This window comes from Pseudonaja textilis, chromosome 5, assembly GCF_049901715.1.
Source record: "Pseudonaja textilis isolate UNSWEBS1 chromosome 5, rPseTex1.2, whole genome shotgun sequence".
Lineage (NCBI taxonomy): Eukaryota > Metazoa > Chordata > Lepidosauria > Squamata > Elapidae > Pseudonaja > Pseudonaja textilis.
Genome location: NC_141994.1, coordinates 5,483,305 through 5,499,818, shown reverse-complemented (window position 1 = coordinate 5,499,818; position 16,514 = coordinate 5,483,305). Strand labels below are relative to the sequence as shown.

The following is a 16,514-nucleotide window of genomic DNA, read 5'->3' as shown; positions in this document are numbered from 1 at the left end:
GTAGCATCAATCACTATGAGAAATTTAGAAACGCCTAGAGGTTAGGAAGGCCAATGTCAGTAGTTCAGAGTGCTAGAAACCTGGTAGTTGACCCTCCCTGACATGCTACAACTGGTCCTACTTCTCAGCGCCAATTCATATATCCTTGGAGAAGGATATTTGGAGAAGGCCTTCAGAAAGCAATGGTCTAGAATCTTTTGTTAGTGATACTTACAAGTTCACATTTCTTCTTAGAAAAAAATGCTATGGACTTGTATACTTTTAAAAATTGAGAATTCTCAACAATTGAGCCAAATGTACATAAGTAGCTCCATTCCCCCATTATACTGAGTCAATCCCACCTTCTTAATTAAAAGGCTGGATTCCCTGCCCCCTCATTTTGCATTAAACCATATCTATCCTATCTGAAAGTTGCTCTCATTCCCATTTGGGCTAACTCTGCACCAAGCTCATTTGTGATCTGAGCCAATAAATTTACAACTCAACATGTGAATGTCTGAGAATTTTCTACATCATTAAATTAACTATTTTTCCTAACAACATTGTAATGGTGTGAATAGACAAAAGAGTCATTGGGAAAAATGTTTCTCTCCCACGTGCCTTTTATTTTTGCACAAATCATGATGTACATCCGTCACTTGCCCCAAGATCATCTCTGCAAGATGGTTTACTTTAAACAGCACATTCTGCAAGTGATCATTTGTGTGATATTATATCCTCTTGTGACTGCAGGTCAGTTGCGGAAAATCTGTGTAGCAAACATTTCTGTAAATGATTCCGTGGAAATTTAGCACAACAGTTTCATAGGATATTGACAAGGGTGTGTTTATTAGACTGTGCTGTTTCTGGATCCAGTCCAGTGGGATGGAAACTCCCACTGTAATCTGTAAGAATCTGTCTTTGCAAATATTTTGCTCATTCTCATAGAGCTTGTCCAGTTCTTCATTTATTATCATTGGCAGAACCAACAACACATAGTTTCAGCTATATACATATCAATGCAGATAGACCTTGCTGAACAATGTGAAACTGCTTGAAGTTACGAGGACACGGAATGAAGGGTAGTTAAGGCCAGTCTTCAAAGTTATAGTCACACAATCAAAACTCAAAGCACTTGGTAGCCTGCCCATATTTACAATGGCAATGTGTGCTGCAAATTCTTCCACCTGCCTTTGTCCCCTATCTCTGCCTTTTTGACCAGAATGCACTCTACTCTATATCTGCCACACTTGTTGCTCTAAGCTAAACTTTGCTATCTTCCACTGCTGATGAGGCACACCCAGCTGAGGCAGCCGCTGGCCCTTTGCAAGGCAACTGGAAAGGTGTTTGGTCTCTGATGCCCGTTTCACCCAGTTAAAGAATGCAGACGTAAGAGTATTAGTAGTATATCGATTGTGAATCCAGTTACCATTACCTGAGGACTTCCTTTTTGAGAACATACCGATACAAACGGCAGAAGGAGAGCTGTATTACTCTACAGCAGCCAAAAATCAGAAGACGTCTGATAACCTCTTTATCGAGTAATACATTCCAAGAAAATTCTAGCTGCCCAGGGTAGCCCCACAGCGAGATAGGTGGCAAAGAATGGAGTGGAGTGGAATGGAAAGGAGAGAGGAGTGAAGAGGAGGGGGGAGAGGAGTAGAGTGGAGTAAACTAGAGTAGGTTTTTGTGAACTACAACTCACTTATTCAGAGGGAGCTAGGGGAGAAGGAAGGAATTGTCTAATATTCATTCATCAAGTAAAAACACTCATTGCAGTTTACAGCAATACAACAACTGTTCAGATAATTAATCCATGGTAAACATAATTAGAAATCAAAGCTAATAATAGTAGAAGCAACACAACAAAAAGACAAGGATGAGCAAGATGGAATTATTATTGTTTAAATCAGCAAAATTAATTATTCATGAAATAAATAGTTTGAAAGAAAGAATTTCTGAAACATTAAGGAGGATTATGTTACCTTTGGTTACAAAGTAGAATTGAGAAACAGTACCTTATGTTTGAGTTTTAAAGTCTGTGTCATATTTTTCTGCATGGAGGGCGGCAAGAGCAAATCGTTTAGAGTCATTTTTCTTTGGGATAAATACAGTATTTGTAACACACTTAAAGGAAGACGTTTATACTGGTAATCACAACTTGAAGCTAATTATCAAACAGTAAATTCCCACATGTTAACCTGCTCCCAAAATCTGTTTTTAAAAATTGTTGTTTCCTGTGATTCATAATGTACAACTCTGGAAATTGCTTACTTTCTTTAAACATAAGAGTATCATTAAAAAGTAATCATTTGTTCTATTCTATGCAGTTCAGGGGACAAATGCCACCTCCCTGTGATCCTGTATGCAAGATGGTTGAGTGGATTCTTACAGTGTGGGATCAACTGAACTCATGTTTGTCACGGCTTGGTGCACCCGAAGCTCTTGTTGGGCCTAGTCATTTTCTTTCTTGTCCGGTGATGCCTGGTCACAATCATGTAACAGTAAAGTAGGTCTTTTATATAATTCTTATGAATGCCATCCCATCCTTTAAATATATTTCCATCTCCAGTATGTTCCAGCCTTCCAATTAATCACTCTTTGCCCAATCATTAACCTGGTTAATATATAACTTCCGCACAGGTAGAAATATTTGGTAATAGTAAATGTTGAAGAACCATCTTAGGCATATTCCCTGAAATATAAATCCCATAGAACTGGGCATTCCTATTCTACAAGGAGAATTCATTGGGACTTATATCTACTAAGTGCATACAAAGTACCAAATTCTGTTCTGTTCTGTTGCCAACCCTATGTATTCACTTACCAGACAATAAGCGCAGATTCACTCTTTCTACTCACTCCATCACAACTATGGGCTACTTACTGCTTCCTGAGCGTGCAAAAGGATGTCCCTTACTCATTCCCAGTCATTGCCAATAGATTATTTGCCAAAGTTTTGCAAAAATGCTGCTACATTCCTTTCAGTCGAGTGACATAACCAACTCAGATTAGCTACCCCTCCGCCCTCCCTTTGCTTCTATTGACTGGTTCCTGCCCTGTGAAGCCAATGCATCCTGGGATGCCTGCTGTGTTTCCCGCTGTTCAGGAGCTGCCATTTTTAAACTCTCTTTTGTTTGAGTCAACAATAAGCTCTGAAGTCAATGAACTTTCCTCACTCTTTTCCTACCTCCCTAAAAATAACGATTGCATTCAACCTACACATTTCCTTCCTTCCTTCTTTCTTCCCTTGGGGATAGATGTCAACTCTACAACCTTGATTTCTTTGAGGGCTGTCTCACAGGTGCTTGGGTCTGGCTTGGCAGACATTTTGGTGGGTCCTGGGGTCATTTTCTAGCCTGCTGCCCCTCCTTCCTGCCCTAGAAGCAACCTCTGGAGTGTCACTGAGGGCACTGGGTACCCATCTGTACTTTTGAGGTGTCCTTCTTCTCCAGGAAGGATTTTCGCCATCCCTTCCATGGGCGATGCTTGTTTGGGGCAAGGTCCATTTCTACTTCCTCAGCCAGGACATACCCGCAGGTGTTGTAGACTTCATAGACTATCCCATCTTTCAAACAGTGATCAGAATGTCTTGTGGCCGGTTGTTGAGCCTGCAGCAGGCCAGGTCACAGAAGTCCTGTGTGTACTCAAGCCATGCTCCTCCAGCCCTGACTAATGGTTCTGATGCGGTCCTTGACTTTACCGGCAGTGAAGGGGTCCAGCATTGCCATGAAGCCGTTGAAGTTTCTCAGCTCCAAAGCCTCATCATTATGAACGGTGACCATCCACCTCTCTGCAGTCCCTTCCAGGGCGATGGTGACACATCTTCCCTTGCCGGCTTCCATAGTTATTTCAGGATAATATTCTTGCATATAGGTCCAAACCTGGGCCAGGAAGAACCACAATGTCTGAAGGTTTTCTTCATCAAAGAGCGGTAGGGGTCTTTTCCTTGCTGACGTTAGTCTTACAGGAGGGCCACACTAGTCTGCCCCACCCAGGTGCCAGGGCTGCAGAAGCCGCTGCTGATGCAGATCCAGTCCCACCGTTGCATGCTGAGGGGAATGTGGCCACACCCTCAGTCACTGAGGCTGGATCCAGCTGATGCGTCAGACTGGGGGGCTTGGGCAAGACCTTCGTACATCTTGAGGTTCTCGAAAGCCCCCCCCCCCGCATAAATTTGCATAGACTTGTCCAGGAAGTCACCAACAATCAAGAGTGGATCAAAAATTAACTAACTAACTGATATTTGTCACTAAATATTATTAAAGTATATTCATCAGCAACATATATTTTTAAGGGTATCATTTAGTATACATTGACAGGATGTGTAAAAGATAAGGAAATTTAAGATAAGGAAAGATAAGATGATGAGATGAGACCAGAAGAGACAAGAGGAGATGAGATGAGATGGAGATATAGGGAACCCCCACAAAATATAAAGACCTTTGAAAAAACTTTTATCATTGATGAATATATATTTATTAGTTTTTGAGGTTTGTGCAAATGCAGATAGAGGGTCTTTAAACAAAATTCAGCAAACCAGAAATCTTAGCTTTCTATTAGAGAGTTTTTTAAAACCTTTGAGGCAGAGTTCAGGGTCTGTGATCCCAGAGCTATATCTATCTAATAAATCTCATAATCCAGAAGTCATCTAATACTTGCTGCTGAATTTTATCATTTATTTGTACCCCAACGTGTTTATTCTTACAAACAATCCCAAAATATTAAGTTCATTATAACAGTTTATAATTTTTAAAACATTTAACAACCTTAAGTAAAATGTTATTGATTACCATTACTTCTGTGCTGTTTCCATCACATGACTCTAAGCACCTTACAATGCAGTTACAATACATCAAAATTATTAGACATATTAAAATATTGACTAAGGTTGATAAAAACAAAACCCACCTAGGATCACTGTGCCAGACTGGATCAAATGGGTGGGGCTGAGATAAGCTTAACTAAATTTCTGAGAGGACAGATGTTTCTTAAGCTGTTACTTTTTAATATTCTCAAAGGGAAAGAAAAAAAATACTAGGAAGTAATCATGCTGAAATGTTTAATTACGTTAAATCAAATTCTAGGTTTTGCCTGACCTTGTTCATCAGAGATGAGTTCTGGTCCTTTGCTCCAAAGTGTTGGGCACTCCTGCCTTTCCATTAGTAAGATGGATAGTAGTAATAGTGAGAAAGTCCTGCTTATTTTGGGCCATCCATCACTCATATTTAACACTGCTTTTAAGGCTTCCCAACAGTTTAAAAAGCTGAACTGTCTAGCGTATAGCTGGCTGTTATCCGAACCCTCTCTGTCCGCCTCAATTGTCAGCCTTTACATTTGGGATAAGGATGGATCTTTTGGGAAATTTTGCTTCAAAGATTGCTGATATACTGTGCTTGGATTTTCATAGGAAGAAATAGTCATCTTTTCCATGGGAGGGGGAAAATGTGTGTGTGTGTGTGTGTGTGTGTGTGTGTGTGTGTGTGTGTGTGTGTGTTGAACAGACTGAAGAACAACAAAATGTGGGTGATGATATTAAAGATATATTCCTATTTCCTTACTGCCATGCTGCTTCTTAAGTTCTAATACACCAATGCTTCTCTTTTTGGCTTTAATTCAGATTTTTTTTTTTCAATTTCAATTTATAAGCTGGTCATAAGGAATGTTTTGAAACACAGCCAAAAAGAGCTTTCTTACAGGGATGGTTAATGTAATCACTTGCCTCTATCTTGTCAGAAGAAGGCCTATAGTATTGTTAAGACCAGTAAATCTATCACAGCACAAGCTTTCAGCAGTGCACTTCGTTAAAGGTAAAATATTTTGGTCCAAGGTATTATAAATATTTTAGTCCAAGCTGTTATAATGATCCACAAGCTTAGTTATGAAATAGGGAATTATAAACACTGAGGTTAGAGGGAAATTAAATGCAGGAAGTACAGTTTTCAGTTTAACTCTTCTCTTTAATTTGTCCTATTCGTGAATTAAATATGAAGAAAGAAGAAAAAAGAAATGGAAATGAGGTAGGGAAGGCAGATTTGTTCAAATTCAACCTACAGAACAAACTTAGTACCTCTCCCTAATTTTAAATGAAATCCTTTGATAAGGACATCCTTTGATATCCCTCTTCCCTCTCCCCCTCCCCCAAAAAAGGGGGAGGACTCACATTTCTAAGAAATCCCAAATGCAAGAGCTGGCCAGCGTTAGTAGGAAAGTGCGAACCATAACAAGAGGTATCTTTACCGGTATTTAAGCAATGAAAAGCTTTTGACTGCTACTTTCATTCTAGATACGGGCTGTCAAAGTCCCGACCCGCTGGCTGGATGCATCACGCACTGGCCACGCCCACGTCTGGTTTAGCAAAGGGGGGAAAAGTCTGATGTGTCACATGACACCGCTGTGACAACATGAGTTTGACATCCCTGTTCTACATCTTTAGGAGGTTATAACCGACCGACCTTTCTAGTTTTGAAAGTTATTTTTAAATATTTCTTTTTTTTTTTAAATAATTCCCCAAAGAGAAACAAGATGAATGTTTTGTTTGTATTAGAATATATTAACTTGTTTAGATGGCAGTTCTGACGCTGATAAATGATTAGCCTTTATCATGGTTCAGGTTGAAACTTCCTCTCTTTTATTTGGGAGTAATCTCTTGTTCTAAAGACCGTTATTTTCATCTTCTTTGAACTCTGCTTTCTCGTACTTTAATACCTGCTGCATATGCTGAAATCTTCTGGGACAAATCTTTTCTGAGTAGATCTCATCTCCTTCCCATATATTCATATCTACAAATTTATGCCATAAGCTTAATCATAGTATTGTATAATGATTGTTATAATATACCAGTGACACTATACTAGCATTAATGTGCTGGTACCTGTATTTCCACAAAAGTAAGGCTGGGTCTTATTTTCGGGAAAACACGGGCACCAGCACATTAATGCTAGACCAGGTCTTATTTTCTTTTGGTCCCCCAAATAAGCACTGTGTCTTATTTTCAAGGGGTGTCTTATTTTTTTCCCCATGTATGGAGGCCCAGTTCTGCTTGCTTGCAGTGGAGCAAGAGGCTACGTGGTGTGCCAGTGCCCCTGCTGCAAGGCGGGGGTTGGTGGTGGTGGAGCTGCCCCATGCACCCTGCCCTGGCTTACCTACAGCCAGGCCACCCATGCCCCAATACCCGCCTCACCTTGTGGCGGTGGTTTCAGCAGCCCCATCCAGCAGGATGCTGTGTCGCCGCCAGCCCTCTTCTTCTGCATGCTTACAGCTGCAATGGTGAGGAGGCTGAGTGACAACGCTGGTGCTGTGGTCGTGAGGCGAAGTGAAAAGAGCTGCACTGGCTTACCTCAGGGGCCCCCACAGCCAGGCCATCCACACCGCGACACCTGCCTCAACTTTGTAGCCAGGGCACCAGCACACTGCTTGGCCTCCTGCTCTGTCGTGGCTGCGAGCAAGAAGAAGAAGTGGGCTGGCAGCCGCGTGGGCTCCTTCTGCACATGGCAGCTGGTGGTGCTGCTATGAAGCAAGCGCGGATGGCCTGGCTGCCGGGGTCCTGAGGTAAGCCAGTGCAGGAGGCGGGGTGGGGGGCAGCTTCTCCACCACCTCACCTCGCCTCATGGCCACAGCACCCTGACCAGATGGTATGTCCGGCTGCGTAGGCTTTTAAGTAGGGCTTATTTTGGGGGTTAGGGCTTTTGGGGGGTATAGTGGAATAATAAACATGGGAGGACCCAAATAAAGATTCTATCTTCACCGTCGAAATTCTCCGATTTACCATGACCAATTATTCTTTTTTTAACCTGCCTACCTATTTCACCCATGAATTATTACAGGAGGGAAAAAAGAATGGAATACTGTCTGTGAACTATTGGATAAAGTATCCAATCAGGGTCAGTCACATGGACCAGAGGTTTAGTATTCAGAGCTTTAGGACTCGTGCTGGAGCCCATTCTCAGGCAACTTTTGGTGGAGAGAAAGTCCCCTGAGGATGGATTCCAACATGAGACCGAAAGCTCAGAAGACTCAACCTCTAGTCCTGGTGACAAACCCAGATTGGATCCTGCAATATTATCCTGGGACACACATACAGGTAGTCCTCGATGGATGGCCACCAATTTATGTTCTGAAGTTTTGCCTCATTTTACAACATTTCTTGCCGCAGTTGTTAAGTGGAATCACTGCAATTAAATTAGTAACTTGGTTGTTAAGCGAATCTGACTTTTACATGGACTTTGCTTATCAGAAAGGTTGCAAAAGGTGACATGACCCCAGGCCACTGCAACAGTCGGAGATACATGCCCGGAGAATTTTGACCCTGGGGGTGCTGTAACAGTTATTAATGTGAAAAACTTTGTCCAGGGCCATTGTAACTTTGAATGGTCACTAAATGAACTGCTGTAAGTCAAGGACTACCTGTATTTGCCTTCATTCATTCTGAATAAAAGTTGGACTATAATTCAAATTTTTTTTTAAAAAAATATTCCTTTTCTATAATCCATTGGTTTTACAGTCAGTGCCTTTTTGTGCCAATTCAATGTCAGAGTTCCCTTCCCCCTCAACAGCTTTGGACAACTAGTTTTTTTAATAGTTTGAAGAAAATCAGTGCTTTGAGTCAGGTAGCATTTTGATGCTGATTTATAAGCCCAAACTTCAACTAAAATTTTGTCACAATGATGCTGCTTCTTTGAGTACTTTTTTTTTTTTAGTGAATATCACTCTTGTTGAGAAGAATAACAAAACAGACATGCTACCACATTGAATGGATTACTGTAGATAAAACCATTTGTAACTTGAATAGCAGACTGGTAGTTAGATCTGTGTTAGCCTTACCCTTTCCTTTATATTGTATGGAGTGTATGGACGTGATAGTTAATCTCTTCACCCTATTTCTTTTTTCCTTCTACTTCAAGGTGGATGTCAAAATTGTGGAATGCCATTATTGCTCCCAGAGTCCAAGAAGCAATTCTCTCCAGGGCTTCTCTGAAAAGATTATCCACATCTGGACAAATGGCAGTCAAAAAATGTCCAAGCCAAGGGCAGCAGGCAGTAGTAAAAGCTGCACTCAGCATCTTGTTAAATAAAGCAGTTCTGCACGGATGCCCTCTTCCCAGATCAGGTAAGCTGTGGTCATTGTGTAAGTCTCTGGAACATTTACTTTTGCTGTTGTGATCTTTTAGTTTTCTTTGCATAAGCTTTTTTTGTTTGTTTGTTAATTCCTGGGATCATGAGCTTAGAGTGAAAATAAGGTCAGAATGAAACTCAGTGGGAAAAAATATTCTTTTAAACGAAAGATTTAATACCTTGACAAACTTGCCCTGCACTTCCTTAATACTTTGGCAACCACGTTGGACCGCTACATTGTCGCCTGCTTCTTTCATTTCCATCATTACAGAAATGGAGCTGTACCTTGCAGATTTTAAGGGAGGAAACTTTCCTCTCTCTATGGTGACAAACTACAAGAATTGCCCCAAGAAAAAAGGAGAAAATGTTGCTTGGAAAAAAACAAACACAAGTCCACGTAAGAAGTCACTCCACTCATCAGCCCAGTCCTGGAGTAAGCCAGAGGGAGGGGCAGAAGGTAAAACACTGGTGGAAATTGGGAAGCAACAGGGATGATTTATTTGGACACTTGAAAACCCCTTATTGGCATTTAAAAAAAAAAACAGTCAAGGGCTTTCATTTTTTTACCTTTTTTAATCAACCGTGTTTAAATCCATTAAGCAATTTTGGAATATAAATTTTCACACTTGTCCAGGAATAGTTGCAAGATGGAAAAAAAGATGGACTTACGGTCCTTTCTCTCCCATAGGTATTAAATCAAATAATATATTGAAGGAAAATGGGAATAAGGTGTCTTCCTTAGAAAAAAAGTAAGTTCTGTGTTTGCATGTGATGTCTGGCCCCTTCTCAAGGAGATTTCAGAATACAATTTTGTAGCCATCAAATCAATCAATACATCATACTTGTCACCTAGTATATGTGTCTCCATTATTGCACAGAAATTATAGCAGTCAATACATCTTACACAATTTTAATACGATGGCTGGATTTTGTAATGAAAACCATGTTCTCTAGGCCTTTTACAAATACATTTTTTTTTCTAATATTGCCAAAATATTGCAAAATATTAAAAACAAATCAGTGAAAGAAATGTGGAGAGTTTACTCTGAATATCATATTGGATGGTATTCCAATATGATAATCAACTTGGATTATCACATTTTCTCAATTGAAACTATGTCTTAATCTCTCTATGCGTTGTGAAATTAAAGAATTTTCGTCCTGTCTTCTGCTTGCCAGTTGGTGTTCATGGATGCATTCTGCCAGCCTTCTGCCAGTTTGTCCTACGTAGTAGTTGTTGCAGTCCTTACATTATATGTTGCAGATAACTCCTGTTTTTTGTTGTTGGGTCTTGATGTGTGCTTAGGATGTTTTGAAGGGCTTTAGTTGGCTCCACTGATTCTATGTGTTGTTAATAGTCTATTTGTGGTTTCTGAGATATTCTTGATGTGTGGCAGTGTAATTCCTTTTAGGGTTTGTGTTGGTTGTGCTGTATTGGGTTGAGTGGTCAGTCACTTTTTGATAAAGTTGCGTGGATATCCATTTTGCTGGAAAGTGTCGTATAGATGCTCCATTTCCTTTTTCTGCTGTTCTCGTTTGAATAAAATCCTTACACCGCTTCTCTCGCAGAAGGTTGGGTTGTTGCTTCGGTAGTGAAACACCTGGTTAGCATGGATTTTTTTCTGTAGACTTGCATTTCTAGTTTGCCATTGTGGTTTCTGCTGATCAGGATGTCCAGGAAGGGTAGCAAGTTGTTGTTTTCTTCTTCCCTAGTAGATAGTTTTAGATATGAACAAAGTATGTGAAAACCATTTTTCCCAAAACGTTCCATTTGGATTGATCATTAGCTATTGTATATTTTCATTTATGTCTGAAAGAAATCTCTATTTATACACTATAAACATTTTTGTAAAGTCCTTGGTGTTCTCTGAGTTTCATTGTTTGCTTTCAGACATTTCATTACCTGAGTTGGTAACAGTGTGTGATTTGCTCTCTGGCACTCACTAGCACTGATGATATTACCTAGCTGAGTAATGAAATGTTTGCAAGCGAACAATCAAGCTAAGACAGCACCAAGGAGCTACACATATTATCTTCAAATGGTACCCTTTATTTTAAAACCTGTTTAGAAAAAACGAGTTGAAATACTTTCAGCCAACTAAAAATAGGCCTAGATTGAATTTTTTATTGCATGAATCTAATTATCTTGCCCTGCTTCCATGTATACTTTCTCTATTAAACTGTAAGAGATAAACAACATTGTCTTAACTCCATCTTATAGATTGTCATCTGCTATATTTTTCAACATAATTTTGTTTTTCTTTCCAAGGTCTCCCAACGATGATCCATTAAATGTGTTAAACCTGGAACAGAGACTGACTATTGGTTCCGATGGTGAAGTGGACTTTCTGCACGAACTTCAGAGTATTTGTTTAAGCAAATCGGAATCTGACATCAGTAAAGTATGTATTATTCTCTTCCACAAATAGTAGTCAGCTCTACATTACTCTGTATTCTATTTTCTTTTCCTTGTATTTTCTCTAACCCCTGCAAAAATTTCCAAGCTTTCTTATGTAATTTTGCCTTTGATTCTTACAGTTACACTGTGTACCCTGTGCCGTATACTTCGGCCTGCCTTCCTCTTACCATCTGCTGTGGAAGTTCTTTTCAAAGTATCTCGCATACAATATGTGTTAATCCACAATCACCATTCCCTGTTATGTTGCCTCATAGAAGTCTTGACTAGCACTGAGTATATATATTTGGCATGTTCAGTTAAAAATGTTTGTTCATATGTAGCTAGTATTCTTTTCTGGTACTGCCTTTTCCGTTACTTTATGACTATTCGGTTTGTTTTAATTGAATTTTAGGACTATATGTAAGGTGACCAACCGTCCTCCTTTAGGGAGGACGGTCTTCCTTTTGTAAGTTCTGTCCTCTCTTGAAAAGTGTCCTTCTACGTGTCCTCCTTTTTGATATTTGAAGGCTAATCTGTAAATCTCCATATTTGATCGATGCCGATCCGTTGTATGTGATGTGACATATTTGTATTTGACATGACGATTCGTCAAGGCTCGGTACAATGCGGAGAGATGTGACTGTGTGTTCCACAAAGGAGAATAGTTTTGAGAGAGTGTGCCACGCGCAAGAGTGCACCGTGTGCAAGAGTGCACCTCACGCAAGAGAGCGCGGCATGCAAGAGTGTGCCACACGCAAGAGTGCGCCATGCGCAAGTGGCTTTTTTTCTTCCCTTCAATTTATTTGTGTCCTCCTTTTCATTGTAAAAAAGTTGGTCACCTTACTATATGACCATTTTTTATTTCACCTTCATACCTTTGAATGGAGAGCTGATCGAGTTTTCATTATCATCAGGATGATTAGATCAAATCCAGCCTGTCCAAAAATGTATTTCTCATCTTTCATCTTCCTTTCTTTCTCTTCATATATTTTGAGCATTCATAAACTTTGCCCTCTTCCATTTTAGACACAGCTTTGATTTCTGTCCCTCACTTTGTTCTGATCGTGAGGCCTTTTTGGCAGAGATTACTGGATTCATTCCACTCCCATGCCAACTATAACCAACGTTGGCCTGTGGAGGGAAACACAAAATTGACATCTAGCTGATATTCTACCCCTTCTTGTTCCTCTTTTCCTAGCCTTAATTTTCACCCCAAGTAAATCAACAGTTTAAATCAAGAGCTAATGTGGTGTAGTGTTAAAGTATCAGGCTAGAAATGAGGAAATTGTGAGTTCTAGGGTCACCCTAGGAGCACAAAAGCCAGCTGGGTGACCTTGGGCCAGTACCTCCCTCTTAGCCCCCAGAAGGAGGCACGGTAAACCACTTAGGAAATTGTACCAGGAAAACTAAGGTGTCCAGGCAGTTGCCAAGAGTCAACCAAACTACAAAGCATGCGCGCGCACACACACACACACACATGCACACACACGTGCACAAAGAAACACACAAACAAAACCAGACAATATAACCCTTTTTTGTGGGAGGAAGAAGAAGAGGCAATAGCAAAGCAATGCATCTTCACTATCAACAATCCTGAAAACTGGATGGCAGAGTAAGGTGGAAGTACTTACCTGTGAGAAATTGCCTGTCCCCAAAAATGTCTTTGTATTATTTCCTCTGGAGCAGCAATTGAGCAAAACTAATTACCTCCCTAAGTTAATTGACTCTGCATGCACAGACCATTGAAAGTCCATTGAGGGCACTGTGGAGACGTGTAAAGGCAATACTGATTTTGATCAGCAGCACTTTTGCATCGGGAAAGGTCTTGAGTCTATCATTTTAGTCAGGTCATTTCTCTGTTTTGTCCTTTCAAAAAAGAAGAGTGATTTATTCTTATGTGACTGCCCCCCCTGTAGCTTTCTCTTTGATTCCATTGTATGGCCTTAGCATGCTACCCTATATGCAGAGCTCTGCCAAAATAAGCCAATTCTTCTGTTATTGAGATGGCACCTGTCCTTGAATCGGCTTATTATTTTTTAATCAGCTTATTTTTTTTCTGTCTCGGATCTAGCAGAATATACCTCCCTAGGGTCTTTTTTCTTCTTCACTCCACCATCTACCACTCTCCAAAAGTCTTTTTTTTTTCCTTTTTTTCAAGCGTGTGTCTCCTCCTCGGTGGTTCAGATTTCATTTTGTATTGTATAAATTAACTCATGCTCAGACAGATGTCATAATACAGAAAGTCTTAAACTTTCTTTTAAATAGTGAGGACAACCACAGATTTTACATTGGTTTAAGAATGTGTTTAGAAACTTGCATTTGTCACATGGGGAATTGGGGAAGCCCATATGTGTATCTCTTCTGTGTTTAGATTTCATATATATTGTATAAATTAATTCACCTGCAGAGAGATACAACAATGGGGAGACTCCAAATTTCGCCAACAAAATTCTTGTGAGGTCTTGGTGCCCCCTGACCTTGGTGGTTTTCTTGCAGACATGTCTTTCTCAAACTAGATAATTTCATTAGTCCTAGAAAGTTTTCTTGTAGATGTCATGGATTTATTTGTCTGAAGCTAAAGCTGCAAGGCAAAATCTGAATCCCAAACTTTCTCACCCAGTGTTTGCAAGATTTTACTGAATAAATATAGCAATTTAAAAAAGAAAGATTGGCTTATGGATATTCTTTAAACATTACATTTTAAATTAATAAAACATTGAATGCGTATTTATTAAAGACTAGGAATACCTTTGGTAATTCAAGAAAAAATGTATAAATCTTTCATGCAATGATGTATTTTAATACAGTATCTCTAAGAGTATATGGTTGGTAAGGCTTTATATTGTTAGAAATTCCAATGTAAGAACGACCCTCCCCTCTTCTTGACTTATCCATTTTTCACAGATAATAGATTCAGAGGAAGAGTTGCTTCTGACAATCAGCTCTCCTCAGAAGGATCCAGTATTTTCAGCAAACATCAGGAATGCACACATCACATCACAGCAGGTACATAAGAAGCTGCAGGGCACGTGATAGAAGTTTGCAGTGCTTGTTCAGCTCTTTACATTTGAAAAAAGTAGGACAGTTCTGAGCTTAACTGAACCTATGTTATGGGTATATTATTTTGTATGTAAGATGTTTTCTGTCAAGGAGACAAGAAAAAGCATTTTAAAAAGAACATCCTCTGAAGAAAAGAGTTGAGCAGCTCAGCATTTTGAGGAGAACGTTGGGTTTTGGCCATTGAAATACACTGGTGTCATGCAGTGAGTTTTCCAGATGGCTGCAATTGTCATGGAAACCAAGAAGACGTAAAGGAAGTGACTGCCTGAAATAGAACCGAGGAGGGAGGCTGATAGAAGATGTGGAGTTATTGAAGGGCTTCTCTGTTTCTTCTCTGTCCCCCGCACCTTCCACCCCGCCCAGAATTTTCTCTGGAAAAGAAGGAAGGAGGACGCAAACAGAGAATCCAGCTTAGAAACATTTGCAAAAAAAAACAAAAATGGCTGAGGCCTTTATGAGATGCTGGTTTTAGGCAAACAGGAGACCCAGAGGAAATTGAGGAGAGAAAGGTTGCAATGGAAAAAAAAAAGCAGGCAGTGTGCAGAAATGTTCGTCAGTGGCTGATCTGGTAGTTGAATTCCGGAATTTTGCATTATTGATTTGTTTAAAATTCACATAGCTTATACATTGCTTCAGCCACAAACACCTCTAAGCAGCATGTACAGTACTCCCATGCAATGATAGAATGAAAAAATAGAGTAATAGACAACCTCTTGGGTCATCATTTCTGAGATATTTATTGACCAGATTGCTCAATGTTTTCAACCATGGCAACACTCCTAATGTACTTGAAAAGAAGTGTCCGAGGATGTCAGATCCGTGTATCTGTCATTTCTTCAGTCAAAGAAGAAAAGGGGGGGAGGCTGATAAACAAATCCTTTCTTGATGTAACCTGAATATATTTAATCTTATATCGAATTTGTATAACCAACACATGATACAATGGCCGGAACCTATCACCTCTGAGAGGCACAGCCAGAGGATGAGAAGACCATAAAAATTCCACAGTGAGACGTGTCCTGGGAACCTCTGGAAAAGTTCGTTCTGAAAAGAGGGTGGGTGGAAATTAGGTATGCCCTGGGAAACTGTGAAAAAGATCGTTTCTACAAAAGGGGTGGGGAGGGAATTAACATAGTGGCTTTTGTTTCACTAAATACACCTTGAGATAAAGGAAGGGGTTCTAAACTCCCTTATCTATCCCTGTATGCCTGAGAGACCTTAGACGCTGCTTTGAACTCCTACAGGAATTGTCTCATCTCAATAAAGGATTCCTTTTGAGACGTTTTGGTTTTCAGAAGCTCATTCTTGTTAATTGAATGGGAAAAAAGTTCTGTAGCCTGACACAATGACTGCAGGCGGGGCCTTCTGATGCAGGATGGTCATAACTGGTGGGAGTTATGCAAAGGCCATGGTGGTACCTGCTCAAATCATATCGGTGAGTTCAGAAGAAATGTGCTGATCTGGCTGGAGACATTTTATGGAACTTTTGACAGAATTGCCTGCTGTCATTTTAAAAAATATCTCCCACCACTTAAACTGAAGAAACTCGCATATCAAATAAAAACATTCCATTGGGACAGCAACAATAATCCAGTCACTGCTACTTACTGTAAGAAAATACAATATTTCTATTCATTTGGAAGGAAAAGGAGGCTCCCAATACAAAATCTAAAAGATTTCTTACCCAAATAATATGAGATTAATACAATTTCATATTTAATTTACAGGTGTGTCATAATAACGAGATGACAAGTGTATAATTTTTGGATACATTTAATTATTACTTCAGTAGTGCTTCTGCCTCTGTTGCTGCATCTACTGCAGATAAATACTAGTCACAATGACTTACTTGTTTAAGAAGAAACAAAACGTGTCTGAATCGTGTCCAGAATTGTGCTCTGATGCAAAGAAATTTCGGCAGCATTTAGCACCTTTTAGCTTTTGCTTGTGAAGGTCGTGCGTT

At 39.9% G+C, this 16,514-nt stretch overlaps 1 protein-coding gene across 3 annotated transcripts in view; it reads left to right on the top strand.

Moving 5' to 3' along the window:
* The window catches only part of CTTNBP2 (cortactin binding protein 2), a 106,129-nt gene that overhangs the window by 87,239 nt on the left and 2,376 nt on the right, over positions 1-16,514 (top strand). Inside the window, exons 17-22 of one of the 3 annotated variants that reach the window (XM_026713155.2) lie at positions 2,310-2,488; positions 8,883-9,088; positions 9,365-9,550; positions 9,782-9,842; positions 11,363-11,495; positions 14,396-14,497. In XM_026713155.2, the coding sequence (XP_026568940.2) occupies positions 2,310-2,488; positions 8,883-9,088; positions 9,365-9,550; positions 9,782-9,842; positions 11,363-11,495; positions 14,396-14,497 (867 nt within the window). Of the gene's footprint in view, positions 1-2,309; positions 2,489-8,882; positions 9,089-9,364; positions 9,551-9,781; positions 9,843-11,362; positions 11,496-11,631; positions 11,846-14,395; positions 14,498-16,514 lie in introns of those variants that run through there. The other 2 variants (XM_087934013.1, XR_015743739.1) reach the window with 2 other exon arrangements.